Source organism: Cibotium barometz, chromosome 65 (genome assembly GCF_041138505.1).
Source record: "Cibotium barometz isolate CiBa-2024 chromosome 65, ASM4113850v1, whole genome shotgun sequence".
NCBI lineage: Eukaryota > Viridiplantae > Streptophyta > Polypodiopsida > Cyatheales > Cibotiaceae > Cibotium > Cibotium barometz.
The window spans coordinates 24784417-24799395 of record NC_141110.1 but is presented as its reverse complement, the minus strand read 5'-3'; the positions used below and the strand labels follow the sequence as shown (position 1 = coordinate 24799395).

The 14979-nt window shown below is 39.4% G+C and overlaps 2 protein-coding genes across 2 annotated transcripts; one reads left to right on the top strand and one right to left on the bottom strand.

Moving 5' to 3' along the window:
- Positions 1–275: 275 nt before the first annotated feature.
- LOC147603094 (laccase-12-like) lies at positions 276–5428 on the top strand. Its single transcript, XM_086797428.1, has 6 exons — positions 276–280; positions 383–485; positions 4319–4418; positions 4570–4818; positions 4924–5051; positions 5147–5428. The coding sequence occupies exons 1-6, from the start codon at positions 276–278 to the stop codon at positions 5426–5428; spliced, it is 867 nt and encodes a 288-aa protein (XP_086653554.1).
- A 6055-nt stretch (positions 5429–11483) lies between these two features.
- On the bottom strand, positions 11484–14201 carry LOC147603093 (laccase-12-like). The gene is made up of 6 exons (XM_086797427.1): positions 14128–14201; positions 13744–14042; positions 13511–13638; positions 13140–13415; positions 11897–12229; positions 11484–11546 (listed from the first exon to the last, which is right to left on the bottom strand). The coding sequence occupies exons 1-6, from the start codon at positions 14199–14201 to the stop codon at positions 11484–11486; spliced, it is 1173 nt and encodes a 390-aa protein (XP_086653553.1).
- Between the last annotated feature and the right edge of the window lie 778 nt (positions 14202–14979).

Genomic DNA, 14979 nt, shown 5'->3' with positions numbered 1-14979 from the left:
TTGTACAAACCCTTATCTATGAAGGGTTCAGAGAGGGTAGTTTTCTCATTTTTTAGCAATGGGGGGAAATGGAAATGGAAATGGGTATTTTAAAAGAGGAGATAGGTTTGATGGATCTAAGCATCACACTTGGGCCATAAAGATGCAAATGGCTTTGACAGATAGAGAGCTTTGGTGAATTGTGAATGGGACTGAGAGAAAACCAAATTCAAGGAATCCTGATATGGTTGTAAAATGGGAAAGGAATTATGCAAAGGCTCTCTCATTCATTATCAATGGCGTGAGTGATAACCCAATGCATCAAGTTAGTTCCTCCCCCTACCTCTAATGATTATTGGCTAAGGTTAAGAGCAATTTTTAGTCAAGTAAATGTTGCATACAGGTTGGAGAAAGAGGCGAAGACCATAGTGGCTTCTCACATTAATGACATAAGGTGTCTAATAGAGCAACTTACTGGAGCTGAAGTGGTAGTCCAAGAAGAAGAGGTTGTTTTTATATTGCTTGCAAGTATACCTACAGCATATGCACAATGTGTTAGTTTCATTGCAAACCAACCTAATCTAATTCTTGTCACTATAACGTCTTCACTCATTCTCGAGGAAACAAGATTGGAAGAAAGGAAAGACTCTTTGTAAGATTCCTCCCCAGCCTCTCAAGATGTCCAGCATCTTCTCGTGTAATCAAATCCCTCCTTAGAAATATAAAAGATCTTATTTCTAGACAGAGAATATTCATATTTTTAATATTTTTGGATAGAAAAATAGCTCATCTTATTAAAATAAGTTTCCCTGAAACAGAAATTCAAAAAAAGAACTTCCAATGTGCAACTGGAATTTATTGGAATTGGGTATAAAGGACCTTAGCCTAAGGGTCTAGATTTTCAGAAATCCTTGGATTATGGTCTAATTAAGGTTCCTATGGACCAATAAGATCAATCCATGTGTGGGGAGGAGATAAATCCAATTTTGTAAAAGAAGATACCCAAAAATGAGTAAATGCTCACATAAGATGAAGAGTTGAATATGTACAAGGTTTATTAGTAAAAAACTATGAGTGATATTAAAAATATGAGATATTTTGGGTATAATGATTCCATTTTGACACATATGTAAGGAAGGTGAGTCCCTTCAATTCTCACATAAGATGAAGAGTTGAATATGTACAAGGTTTATTAGTAAAAAACTATGAGTAATATTAAAAATATGAGATATTTTGGGTATAATGATTCTATTTTGACACATATGTAAGGAAGGGGAGTCCCTTCAATGCTCACATAAGGTGAAGAGTTGAATATGTACAAGGTTTATTAGTAAAAAAACTATGAGTAATATCAAAATATGAGATAATTTGGGTATAATGATACCATTTTGACACATATGTAAGGAAGGGGGAGAGCATTTAATGAGGCGCCTACTTCACATGATTAATTGAGTTTTAAATCATCATAAATTCAGATATTTCATCTCTCCTCTCTCCTAATTCAAGTCTAGTTGCAAAAAGTTAGCTCAACTGACCTAAAAATGGTCAAAAATTGACCAAACTGAATTGGAAAATTCTAGAATCAGTTTGTTTCGTTAGGAGCTCACTTTTTCCTATAAATAGAGGCCTTCCCCTTTGTTGAAACTCAATAGTGTTTATGCACTGTTACTCTATTCCACCCAAGCCAAGAACTGTGAATTCTTTAATAATTCACTAGTTTTTTGACAATTTCCTCTTCCAAAGATAGGTGGCCACTCTTGTTCAATCAAGAGTTGAACCCTCAAACCCTCAAGCCAAAGGAAAGCTATTAAAGTCTTTAGTAAGTTGGTGACTCTTCTTTTTCCAATTATTTCATGGTTTTTATGGTTTAAATGATTTTTATGCTTTATGTCTTCTCTAAAAATGTTATGGCTCATTACAGAAAGGCGTTCCCCTCTCTTCTCTAGCAAAACCAACCATTCTCTATCCTTGGTAAATGGTTAATGATAAATTGTCAAGTTTTTTATAATGATGTTTTAACTAAGAGAAAAATTGTTTACTTTAGGATAAATCTAATACTTCTAGCTAATTTTTTTAAGACTTAGAAAGTTGAAAAATGGTCAGTCATACAAAGGAGGTCATGGCGAAATTTGTGAAATAAAATTCTTCTTTTATTATAATCTTTAGGGTTTCTATATTCTAAGTATCATTTTCATGCATGGGAGTATGCATAATGATAAATTTTTATATCAAAAGTATTACTTTTATTATTTTCATTTTCATGCATAGGAGTATGCATAAAGATAAATTTTTATATCAAAAGTATTACTTTTATCATTTTATTTTCATGCATAGGAGTATGCATAATGATAAATTTTTATATCAAAAGTGTTACTTTTATCATTTTTATTTTCATGCATAGGAGTATGCATAAAGATAAATTTATATATGAAAAGTGTTACTTTTATCATTTTATTTTCATGCATAGGAGTATGCATAATGATAAATTTTTATATCAAAAGTGTTACTTTTATCATTTTTATTTTTATGCATAGGAGTATGCATAATGATAATTTTTTTTATCAAAAGTGTTACTTTTATCATTTTATTTTCATGCATAGGAGTATGCATAATGATAAATTTTTATATCAAAAGTGTTACTTTTATCATTTTTATTTTCATGCATAGGAGAATGCATAAAGATAAATTTTTATATCAAAAGTGTTACTTTTATCATTTTATTTTCATGCATAGGAGTATGCATAATGATAAATTTTTATATCAAAAGTGTTACTTTTATCATTTTTATTTTCATGCATAGGAGTATGCATAAAGAATATTTTTTTTTAAATCAAAAGTGTTACTTTTATCATTTTTATTTTCATGCATGGGAGTATGCATAAAGATAAATTTTTATATCAAAAGTGTTACTTTTATCATTTTTATTTTCATGCATAGGAGTATGCATAATGATAAATTTTTATATCAAAAGTGTTACTTTTATCATTTTTATTTTCAGGTATAGGAGTATGCATAAAGAATATTTTTTTAAATCAAAAGTGTTACTTTCGTCATTTTTATTGCATAGAAGTATGCATTAAAAAAATAAATTTTTAATATATATCAAAAGTGTTACTTTTATCATTTTTTTATTGCATAGAAGTATGCATAAAGAATAAATTTTTTTATATCAAAAGTGTTACTTTATCATTTTTTCATTGCATAGAAGTATGCATCAAGAATAAATTTTTTTATATCAAAAGTGTTACTTTTATCATTTTTTTTATTGCATAGAAGTATGCATAAAGAATAAATTTTTTATATCAATAGTGTTACTTTTATCATAATTGATTTTAATGCATAGAAGTATGCATAAAAGATAAATTTTTATTATAAAAGTGTTACTTTTATCATAATTGATTTTAATGTATAGAGGTATGCATAAAAGATAAATTTTAATCGGAGATCGACGTAAATGAATATTCCTCGAGAAATCCATGTTTTGAATTTGTAAACAAATATTCGTCGAAAGAAATTTTAGAAAAAGAGAAACTGAGATAGTACCTTGCGAGAAGATATTTTTAGAAAGAACCTTTCAGACCTAAACATCTAGAGGTATTGAGATACGGATTTACGATATACTCATGGTATTCAAACAAAAATCAAAACTATAAACTTGCATAGAAACCCTGCCTTCTTAAAAGATTGTCTTATGCCAGAATGCTAGAGGGAGCATTTGGCATATATGTTTATCTAAGGAAAGTTCGGTTGCAACAGCTGGCGGGGAGTGTTCGAGGGACAGCTCACGCGGCAAAACCTGCCGAGGTCTTGACCAGCCTCGGTATGGTTAAAATGGTGCGCTTCCGGTACGATGGACGAGGGCCGACGAAGCGGTCCCTGAGTGAAGTGCCAGGACACCTAAGGAGGATCTTGGAGGGTTCTGACCAGGTGATGCACGGGCTCGCGGTGCCGAGGACATCCATGCGTATGTCGAGGAAGATATTATATGATGGACCTATGTTTTTATAATCTATCACTGGATCTCGTTGTTGACTTGCTGGTCTCAACGGAGAGTCCAGAGTGATACTGTTTTGTTGAGAAACAAGGACTCAATGAAAATTTTGAAGTATGACATGTATAAACCGTAAATTGTTTATCAAGGGTTGTTTTTATTAAAGTTTTAATAAAGAGGAGTGTGTTATTGTGATTGGACAATTCGGCCTTTATTCTTCTCTCTTGCTGATCGTTGCGGCACTAGCTGCTTTAAATTCCATGTTAGTGACCGACTCTCTGTGTGTGTGTGTGTGTCGTTGGTTGGGCAGGGGCTGTAAATTTTCACATTAACCCGCCACGCGCACAGGTGAAGTACAGCAACTTCACCCGGCTTTGCCACACCAAACGCATGGTGACGGTGAACGACGAGTTTCTTGGGCCGACGCTGCTCGTGCGAGAGGGAGAGCGTGTGTGCTGGTCAAAGTGATCAACGAGATACCTGACGAGAATATCACCATCCACTGGTCACTTGATCTGAACTAACACCAACGCCATTACGGCCACATAGGTATTTACTTACTTCGGCTTTTACTTTGCTGTGGATCGATCGATATGTAGCAAGGCATGGCGTTCGTCAGCTGCGGTCCGGGTGGTTCGACGGGCCGGCCTACATCACGCAGTGCCCCATCCAGCCGGGGCGGAGCTACCTCTACAATTTCACCGTCACCGGCCAGAGCGGCACCCTCTTCTGGCACGACCACATCTCCTGGATGGGCTCTACTGTGCACGGGGCCTTCATCATCCTAACAAAGGCACTGCGCAGCTATCCATTCCCCCAGCCTGCCCAAGAGATCCCTCTCGTCGTCGGTACGTTGCCCCCCATCGAATAGATAAGTTGGCCATCCTGTAGGGGTGGCACTGGTCGTCGATCATGCAGTAACACGTTGAGAGTTTTGCAACTTACAAATTCAGGTGAGTGGTGGAATTCGGATACGGAAGTTGTGATAAAGCAAGCGCTGCAGTCTGGAGCCAGCCCCAACGTCTCCGATGCCTACACGATCAACGGCAGCCGGGAGCCCTCTACAATTGCTCCGCTAAGGGTAATCATTACTATGCACGGACAGCTTATTGTCTGTACACAATTTGGTTGTTGTAAAAATTAGCGTATTAAATGTTTAAGCTCCCGGTGGCGCAGAACCAGACTTACCTGCTCCGAATCATCAATGCCGGCCTCAATGACGAGCTCTTCCTCGGCCTTGCCAACCATACACTGACCGTGGTGGACATCGACGCCACCTATACCAAGCCCTTCAAGGCCAGCTCAATACTCATCGCGCTAGGGCAGACCACTAACGTCCTCCTCACTGCCGATCAGCCAACCAGAAGGTACTTGCTCGCAATGGTGGCAAAACCAAAGGTGATTGAATGGCGAATGGAGGAGGAAGTGGTGGTTGAGCCATCATTGGAATTGGTATAGAAATTTCGATTCCAGGTGAAAAACCCCCCGATGATGGCGAAGTATGGGTTGTACATCTTCATCCTTTGGGCTCCCTTTAAACCTTTGAACCATAGTCTATGCCTTATGAAACTCTTAGAAATGGTTGGGGGTAACATACCACTCCCCATTGCTCCAAACATTTACCGCACATCACTAGCTTTTTCGACACTGGGTACTTTGAGCATGGCATTGATATATATCTACCACTAAGCATCAACACCACTAGTTTTCTCCATATAGTGTCAGTGCATTATTGAGTTAAAAATGGGGGGACGTATGACTACAGTGTGGTCTGATTTTATGTGGGCCTAATACGGATTGAATCACATACACAGTGTTAAGTACAAATGGTTGTTCACATAAATTTGGTATGTTCATTCATAATACTAATCTAATTATCACCCATTTCTCAAAGAATGTCATGAAACATTAATGTCTTCAAGAACTTTTGTAAAGTCGTGCAATTTCTTTTCCTTCCACATGCCACTTTTATCTCACCCAACACATCAATAATGAAGTTACAAGAATGTAATTCTCAATAATTAAAGTAGAATCTAGATAAGTGAAGTTATAAGAACAAGTAAAATTTGGATAAGGTGAAATAGAATCTTGAAATTGAAAGCGATGTGTAAAAGTACAAGTGAGAGAAGTATCAAGTAAAATATGGACATCAAATAAGAACACAAAAAGGAACAATAAAAGAAATAAGATTTCACCTAGTTTCGAATACACCCTTCTCTTTAGAGGACTCCCTTTTTAGGTAGGATGAGGAGGGAGAGGGAGTTGGAGGTGGAGGTGGCGGTGGCGGTGGAGGACTATGAGGTGATGGTGGATGCTTACTTGTAGTGTTTCAATTTCAAGATTCTATTTCACCTTATCCAAATTTTACTTGTTCTTGGAACTTCACTTATCTAAATTCTACTTTAATTTTTGAATTACATTCTTGTAACTTCATTATTGATGTGTTGGGTGAGATAAAAGTAGCATGTGGAAGGAAAAGAAACTGCATGACTTTACAAAAGTTCTTGAAGACATTAATGTGTCATGACATTCCTTGAGAAATGGGTGATAATTAGATTAGTATTATGAATGAACATACCAAATGTATGTGAACAACCATTTGTACTTAACAGTGTGTATGTGATTCAATCGGTATTAGGCCCACATGAAATGAGACCACACTATAGTCAGACGTCCCCCTATTTCTAACTCAACGCACTGACACTCTATGGAGAAAACTAGTTGTGATGATGCTCAATGGTAGAGATATATCAATTCCATGCTCAAAGTACCCAATGTAAAAAAATGTAGTGATGTGGGGTAAATGTTTGGAGCAATGGGGAGTGGTATGTTACCCCCAAACATTTCTAAGAGTTTCATAAGGCATAGAATTTGGTTCAAAGGTTTAAAGGGAGCCCAAAGGATGAAGATGTACAACCCATAAGGAGGCCAATAGTAGGCATCTAGAAGAAGTGGAAGGGTTAGATTATTAAAATGGTTAGATGTTTTTTGAAATTTAAATTAAAACGACTTTCAAACATATTTTCCCATCTTGAATCAAGCTCCAAAATCAATATGAATAAAAGGTTTTTTCTCCATTGACTTCAAGAAGCTATACCTTGGAGAGCTAGGTCTACAACTCATCACAAGGGGAGCATTGCTTGTTGATCAAATCAAGTGCATCAAAAGTGCCCACAACACTAGTTGGCAGCAATTCCTAGCTAGGAGGGGGTAATTTATCATTTCATTTTCCCGTCATACTCTCAAAGAAAATGGTTCATGGGCTCAATGCACAAAAAACATCGCACGTAACCATCCACCATCACCTCATCGTCCTCCACCTCCCTCTCCCCCCTCATCCTGCCTAAAAAGGGAGTCCTTTTAAGAGAAGGGTGTGTTCAAAACAAGGTGAAATCTTATTTCTTTTATTGTTCCTTTTTGTGTTCTTATTTGATGTCCATATTTTACTTTATACTTCTTTCACTTGTACTTTTACACATCCCTTTCAATTTCAAGGTTATATTTCACCTTATCCAAATTTTACTTATTCTTACAACTTCACTTATCTAGATTGCACTTTAATTATTGAATTACATTCTTGTAACTTCCCGCAGACACTCCTGCTTGGAAGCATATTGAAGATGAGTGGCCCAGCTTTAAAACAGAGCCCAGAAACTTGAGACTTGGCCTAGGTATGGATGGAGTGAATCCATTTGGTTTCAAATTCACTGCATACAGCGTGTGGCCAATTGTGTTGGTGAATTACAACCTTCCACCATCAATGGCGATCAAGAAGGGACATCTTATGTTATCCCTTCTAATTCCAGGGAAACATAAAGTCAAGCATATGGATGTTTATCTCGAACCGTTGATTGATGAGTTGGAGGAACTATGGAGAGGTGTTGCGGTGGTGGACATTAGTAGGCCTCCCTCCTCTCGACACTTAGACTTAAAAGCAGTGTTGATGTGGACAATGCATGACTTTCCAGGATACAGCGATTGTTCTGGTAAGAATTCTAATTACCTCCCTACTCTAATACTATTGGCTATATTAATTATAAATATTGACTTTATTATTCTAACTTTTATTTATATTTTAACAGGTTTGAAAACATCGGGTAAACATGCATGTCCTGTTTGTGGCCCTTCGTTAGTACATGAGTATGCTGACGGTTTGTGTAAGACCATATTCGATAATCATCATCAATTTCTCCCCTCAGATCATCCTAAATATGTTGCTAGTAAGAGTAACATTCCTCCACAAACACTTCGTGCAAAAGATTGGAAGCGTATTTGGGAGTCTACAAATATTCTTTCTCCAGATGGCATGAACAAGTATAGTAATGTTTTTCAATCTTGTTTTGTGTACTCTCTAATTGGATTAAAGGTCACATAGAGCAATCCCTTGTGTAGGTACTTCATTTTTTTTCGGCTACCATATTGGACCCATCTTAAGATCAACCATCTTCTTGATCCCATGCACATCTTCAAGAATGTGGGATCTGGTATTTGGGAACATATTATTGGTAAACAAGACAATGTTAGCGTACGTGAGGACTTGCGGGTCGCAGGACGTATGCGTCAAGCTTGGACCCACGAGAGGAGGGTGGGCACGTTCGTCTTCCGCCTGCATCATGGATTATATCAAAGAAAGAGGAGAAGCAGGTAAAGCAGGCCATCACCACTTTGCGTACTCCCACTGGATGCATGAGATCATTGAAGGGAGCCTTTACAACCACTAAGAAAAGAGGCGTTGAGCAACTATATGGGTTGAAGTCCCACGATTGGCACAAGATGCTCCAAGTAAGTGTTTTCCAAGTCTTGTACGTTGAAATTAAATTTTGTAATGCCATAAACCATACATACATGTGCTCTTATGTGCGCAGTTCATACTACCTACTAGCATCGACCATTGTGCAAATAAGAGTTTGAAAAAATGTATTTATAAGATGGGCGAGCTTGTGAGGTATGTAAAATCCATGTCAGATCACCCTTCATTATACCTTACAAAATGAACGTGCATGAGGTATAACGTACTATTTATTTATTTTTCAGATATGTTAGTTCCAAAGCAATTGATCCAGCCACGTTGGATGATGTGCGTGTTATGGCAGTGGAGGTGGTTTGTTTGGTAGAGGAGACTTTTCCGCGAACCATTCTCACAAGTCAACTACATCTCATTGTGCATTTAGTAGACAAAATCGCTTTATGTGGCACTGTGCATGCACGTTGGATGTTCTTCCTAGAGCGCTTCATGAAGACCTTAAAAGACTTTTTGAGGCAAAGTGCAAGGCCTGAAGGAAGCATGGCCGAGGGTTGGTTGATACAAGAGTCTCTTGTATATATTTCAGAATTTCTTGGTCAGGGGGACAGCTCTTTGCCACGACTATGGAGCAATGAAGAGGACTTGAGGATGACCTCTATTGTGCCTCAAGGAAAAGGACAGAGTAAAGTAATTGACAGAACATTGATTGATGATCTCAATTTCACTTGCATCCTTAATAGTGATGTGATGAGCAGATGGGTTACAAGATATGAGGATGCAAAGACAAAAAGGCAAGCAGAAAGAGCTCTCTTTCGGAGGCAACATGGCTCTCGTAAGGCGTACCCTAAGCATCTAGCAACACTTCCGAATGATATCCATGTTGATTGGTTGCATGAGGAAATGGAGAGAGCAGAGAGCGACGAGGGGCTGCATATCACGGCGGAAGAATGGGAGTATGCACAAGGATGCATGTTAAAGGTACATAGAACTAATGTTTTGCATTAGTTGTAAGTGATTTGCTTTTAATATTTATTCACATTGCTTACACAAATATTGCTTCTATTTTGGTCCAGTGCACTATGTTCAATGCTATATGGTGTGAAGGCAAGCATTTTCGAACACAAAGAATTGATGAAAAGAGGAATACATAAGATTGCGGTGTCATTAGTAGCTTTGAGGGAGCTAATGGAAAAATGGATGATTATTGTGGCACAATCCAAGACATATTTAGGCTTGACTTTCGTCGCTTCTTTGTGTATGTTTTGGATGTTAAATGGCAAATGAACGTGGCAGAAAAAGGGCCTAATGCAACGATAAAATGCCATGCAAGTGGCTATGTAACTATTGACTCTACAAAGTTTTGGCAAACAAAGAAAGATAGGCTCGTATTGCCACAACAATGTGAGCAGGTATGCATTTTTTTACTAATGTGTTTCATGTACATATATATCTAAGCTTGCATACCCCTTGACTTTTGATATGCTAATTAATTACTGCAGTATGTGTATTTGAGTAGGTTATCTATCTACCAATGGTGCATGACATTAAATGGTGGTACGTCATCCCTATTACACCACGTTCCAAAGTGATGTATAATACATTTACTGATATGGAGCATATGGAGGATGTAACAAGCCGCAATGAAGATGATGTCAAACATGCCAATGAAGATGCTGTGATCGATGATCAAGAAATAAGAGATGATCATGATAATGAGGATGAGCGTGCCATTTCTCATGATCATGAGAATGACCCTACCATTGAGGATGATGGTGATGTTGATGAGGATGATCAAGACATCGATACCATTATCAATGGAGTACAGAATATCGATAGTGGAATAAATTTAATCGTAGCCTTACAAATTGATCAAATGGATATTGATGTTGATTGTTTGGCAAGGATGGATCTTATTGAAGATGAGATCGAACCCTAACCAATCCGTCACTGTATCGTTCTAAATTGATGACATTTCTATTGTATGTGTTGTCTTTTAATTATCATCTCATGATTTATTTTTGAATATATTTCATTGTTGTAAATGCATGTAGTGGGATTGTGTAATGATATATACTGTAATGTACTATGAGATGGTTTAAAGAAAATAGTTTTTAATTTTGTAAAGGAATTCAGTTTTTCTTTACCAAGCGTGTATTGATGCGTGTATTAATGCGTGTATTGATGCGTGTATTATTGCGTGTATATACACGCGCTTATACACGCGCTGATAAATGCCAATATACACGCGAATTTAAATGCTAAAATACACGCGTCCGATTCTATTCAAATACATGCGCGACCATACACGCGCCCGTAATTTATCGCGTGTATGAAACGCGTGTATGGCAGTATTGTCTTGTAGTGATTGATGTGTTGGGTGAGATAAAAGTAGCATGTGGATTTAAAAGAAACTCCATGACTTTACAAAAGTTCTTGAAGACATTAATGTTTCATGACATTCTTTAAGAAATGGGTGATAATTAGATTAGTATTATGAATAAACATACCAAATGCATGTGAACAACCATTTGTACTTAACAGTGTGTATGTGATTCAATCCGTGTTTGGCCCACATGAAATGAGACCACACTGTAGTCATACGTCTCCCTATTTACAGCTTAATGCATTGTAGTCATATGTCGAAGAAGCTAGTGATGTGGGGTAAATGTTTGGAGCACTCTATCTATTGGTGTACTCTATCTCATAAAAATGCACTCTATCTATTGGATCAAACATATGATTTTTTGAGCTAAACCTCTTGCCTTATCATTAAGCTTCATTTTTATCATTACCATTGTCATTAGTTTTGTTGCATTTTTTTCCGCCGGGATCCTAAATGAAAACCAAAAACTCAAGGGGCTCCCAAAGTTGTATGCTAGGATCCCATATGTACAAGGCTAGAGTTCGTGCTCTAGAAAATGCCAAAGGAAAGGTATGTCGGTGAACATGGTATCATTAATGAGGCCCATGGCAAGTATATGCAAGCAAAGGCCAATTATGTGAATAAGAACCATACAAATTGAGGCCTATGGAACAAGGTGGAGCGAAGGTCTCCAAATATAATGTGGAATGGAAGGGAAACAAGGGTGGAGTATATACGAACCGCAGCCATGCAGTTTGCATCGAAACGTCGCCAGTCGCCACCTGCACACACGTGCATTTGAAGAGAGAGAGGTCGTCACCATAATCTTTGCCGGCCTTTGTGCTGCGAGCAGAAGTACTAAAGCAACCTTTGCTAGCCGGCCTATGTGCTGCGAGCAGAAGGACTGAAGCAAGCCATCACCATTTCCTGTCGCCGGCCTTTGTGTTGCGAGCAAAAAAAAGAAGAAGTGAAGCAAGCCAGGGGAATCGCTGTTGTTGCCGGCCGTTGTGCTGCGAGCAGGAAAAAGAAGCGAAGCAGCCCTTACAGCGCCGCTACAGGCAGCTTGTCGTGCTGAGGCTGTGGAGGAGAAGGGAGACAGAGTCGTGCGCTCCCTCACACGTGAAAAAAGAGGAAGGAAGCGATTCATATCGATCTGCATCGCAGGACAACGATTGCGTTGCAGGGAAATTACCTTCACATTACATATTATATATATATATATATTTAAAGCTTTTATCTAAAAAAAAGCATCGTTAAAAAAGAGGCTTTTTCGTTTTTACTTGACCAAGAAAATAAAAGAAGAAAAAAAAGGTATAACAACTTCGTCTCTTTTCCTTGCATGTGAAGAGGGAAGTGGAAGAGGAGAAGATATTTGTGATAATAAAGAATCGGCAAGCGCACAAAAGATTCGTCAACATGAAGCAAGAAGCGGCTAGATAAGATCTCTCTCTTTTTCTCATCTCATAAAGAGCTACATAATTCGTCTTGTAAATCAAGCACCATGCACGTGAAATCCAATAAACAAAGCATATTCCACACTACATTTTGCTTCGCTTGATGTCATGGTGTCATCTCGCTCTTTTGTCATTTAGTACAAAGCTTGTTTAACATTTGTGTGTGTATACATCATGGGTATCCTATCATTGCAACGCCGCATTTGTCAGAAAGATTTATAGCACACATTCCTTTTTACTAGTGTCTTCTCCTTTGGGGTATTGGGAGAGTGTAGCATTATTCTTTGTTGGGTATCTAGGGGGGGGTTGTCGGGTTTCATCCTCTTTGCCTTGCTCGTCTAGATATTTCCCAGACAGTGGCATGCTCGGTGGGACCTTGACTTGGTCTTGGTTCCGCGACACGAACCTACTTGGAAAGGGGACTTATGCAAAGTGCCAAAGATTGCCAAGATAGCTTGAGAGAGAGTGACCGAGCTAAGAGATACCATAAAAAGGAGAAAGCCAAGCAACACCTACTTCACTCTAGCCCCACTAGCACTTTTCCATTATAAAGTTCACCTCCTTCGCCATCATCGGGGGGTTTTTCACCTGGAATCGAAATTTCTATACCAATTCCAATGATGGCTCAACCACCACTTCCTCCTCCATTCGCCATTCAATCACCTTTGGTTTTGCCACCATTGCGAGCAAGTACCTTCTGGTTGGCTGATCGGCAGTGAGGAGGACGTTAGTGGTTTGCCCTGGCACGATGAGTATTGAGCTGGCCTTGAAGGGCTTGGTATAGGTGGCGTCGATGTCCACCACGGTCAGTGTATGGTTGGCAAGGCCGAGGAAGAGCTCGTCATTGAGGCCGGCATTGATGATTCGGAGCAGGTAAGTCTGGTTCTGCGCCACCGGGAGCTTAAACATTTAATACGCTGATTTTTACAACAACCAAATTGTGTACAGACAATAAGCTGTCCGTGCACAGTAATGATTACCCTTAGCGGAGCAATTGTAGAGGGCTCCCGGCTGCCGTTGATTGTGTAGGCATCGGAGACGTTGGGGCCGGCTCCAGACTGCAGCACTTGCTTTATCACAACTTCCATATCCAAATTCCACCACTCACCTGAATTTGTAAGTTGCAAAACTCTCAACGTGTTACTGCATGATCGACGACCAGTGCCACCCCTTCAGGATGGCCAACTTATCTATTCGATGGGGGGCAGCGTACCGAGGACGAGAGGGATCTCTTGGGCCGGCTGGGGGAATGGATAGCTGCGCTGTGCCTTTGTTAGGATGATGAAGGCCCCGTGCACAGTAGAGCGCATCCAGGAGATGTGGGCGTGCCAGAAGAGGGTGCTGCGCTGGCCGGTGACGGTGAAATTGTAGAGGTAGCTCCGCCCCGGCTGGATGGGGCACTGCGTGATGTAGGCCGGCCTGTCGAACCACCTGGACCGCAGCTGACGAACGCCATGCCTTGCTACATATCGATCGATCCACAGCAAAGTAAAAGCCGAAGTAAGTAAATACCTATGTGGCCGTAATGGCGTTGGTGTTAGTTCAGATCAAGTGACCAGTGGATGGTGATATTCTCGTCAGGCATCTCGTTGATCACTTTGACCAGCACACATGCTCCCCCTCTCGCACGAGCAGCGTCGGCCCAAGAAACTCGTCGTTCACCGTCACCATGCGTTTGGTGTGGCAAAGCCAGGTGAAGTTGCTATACTTCACCTGTGCGCGTGGCGGATTAATGTGAAAATTTGTAGCCCCTGCCCAACCAACGACACACACACACACACACAGAGAGTCGGTCACTTACATGGAATTTAAAGCAGCTAGCGCCGCAACGATCAGCAAGAGAGAAGAATAAAGGCCTAATTGTCCAATCACAATAACACACTCCTCTTTATTAAAACTTTAATAAAAACAACCCTTGATAAACAATTTACGGTTTATACATGTCATACTTCAAAATTTTCATTGAGTCCTTGTTTCTCAACAAAACAGTATCACTCTGGACTCTCCGTTGAGACCAGCAAGTCAACAACGAGATCCAGTGATAGATTATAAAAACATAGGTCCATCATATAATATCTTCCTCGACATACGCATGGATGTCCTCGGCACCGCGAGCCCGTGCATCACCTGGTCAGAACCCTCCAGGATCCTCCTTAGGTGTCCTGGCACTTCACTCAGGGACTGCTTCGTCGGCCCTCGTCCATCGTACCGGAAGCGCACCATTTTAACCATACTGAGGCTGGTCAAGACCTCGGCAGGTTTTGCCGCGTGAGTTGTCCCTCGAACACTCCCCGCCAGCTGTTGCAGCCGAACTTCCCTTAGATAAACATATATGCCAAATGCTCTCTCTAGCATTCTGGCATAAGACAATCTTTTAAGAAGGCAAGGTTTCTATGCAAGTTTATAGTTTTGATTTTTGTTTGAATACCATGAGTATATCGTAAAATTC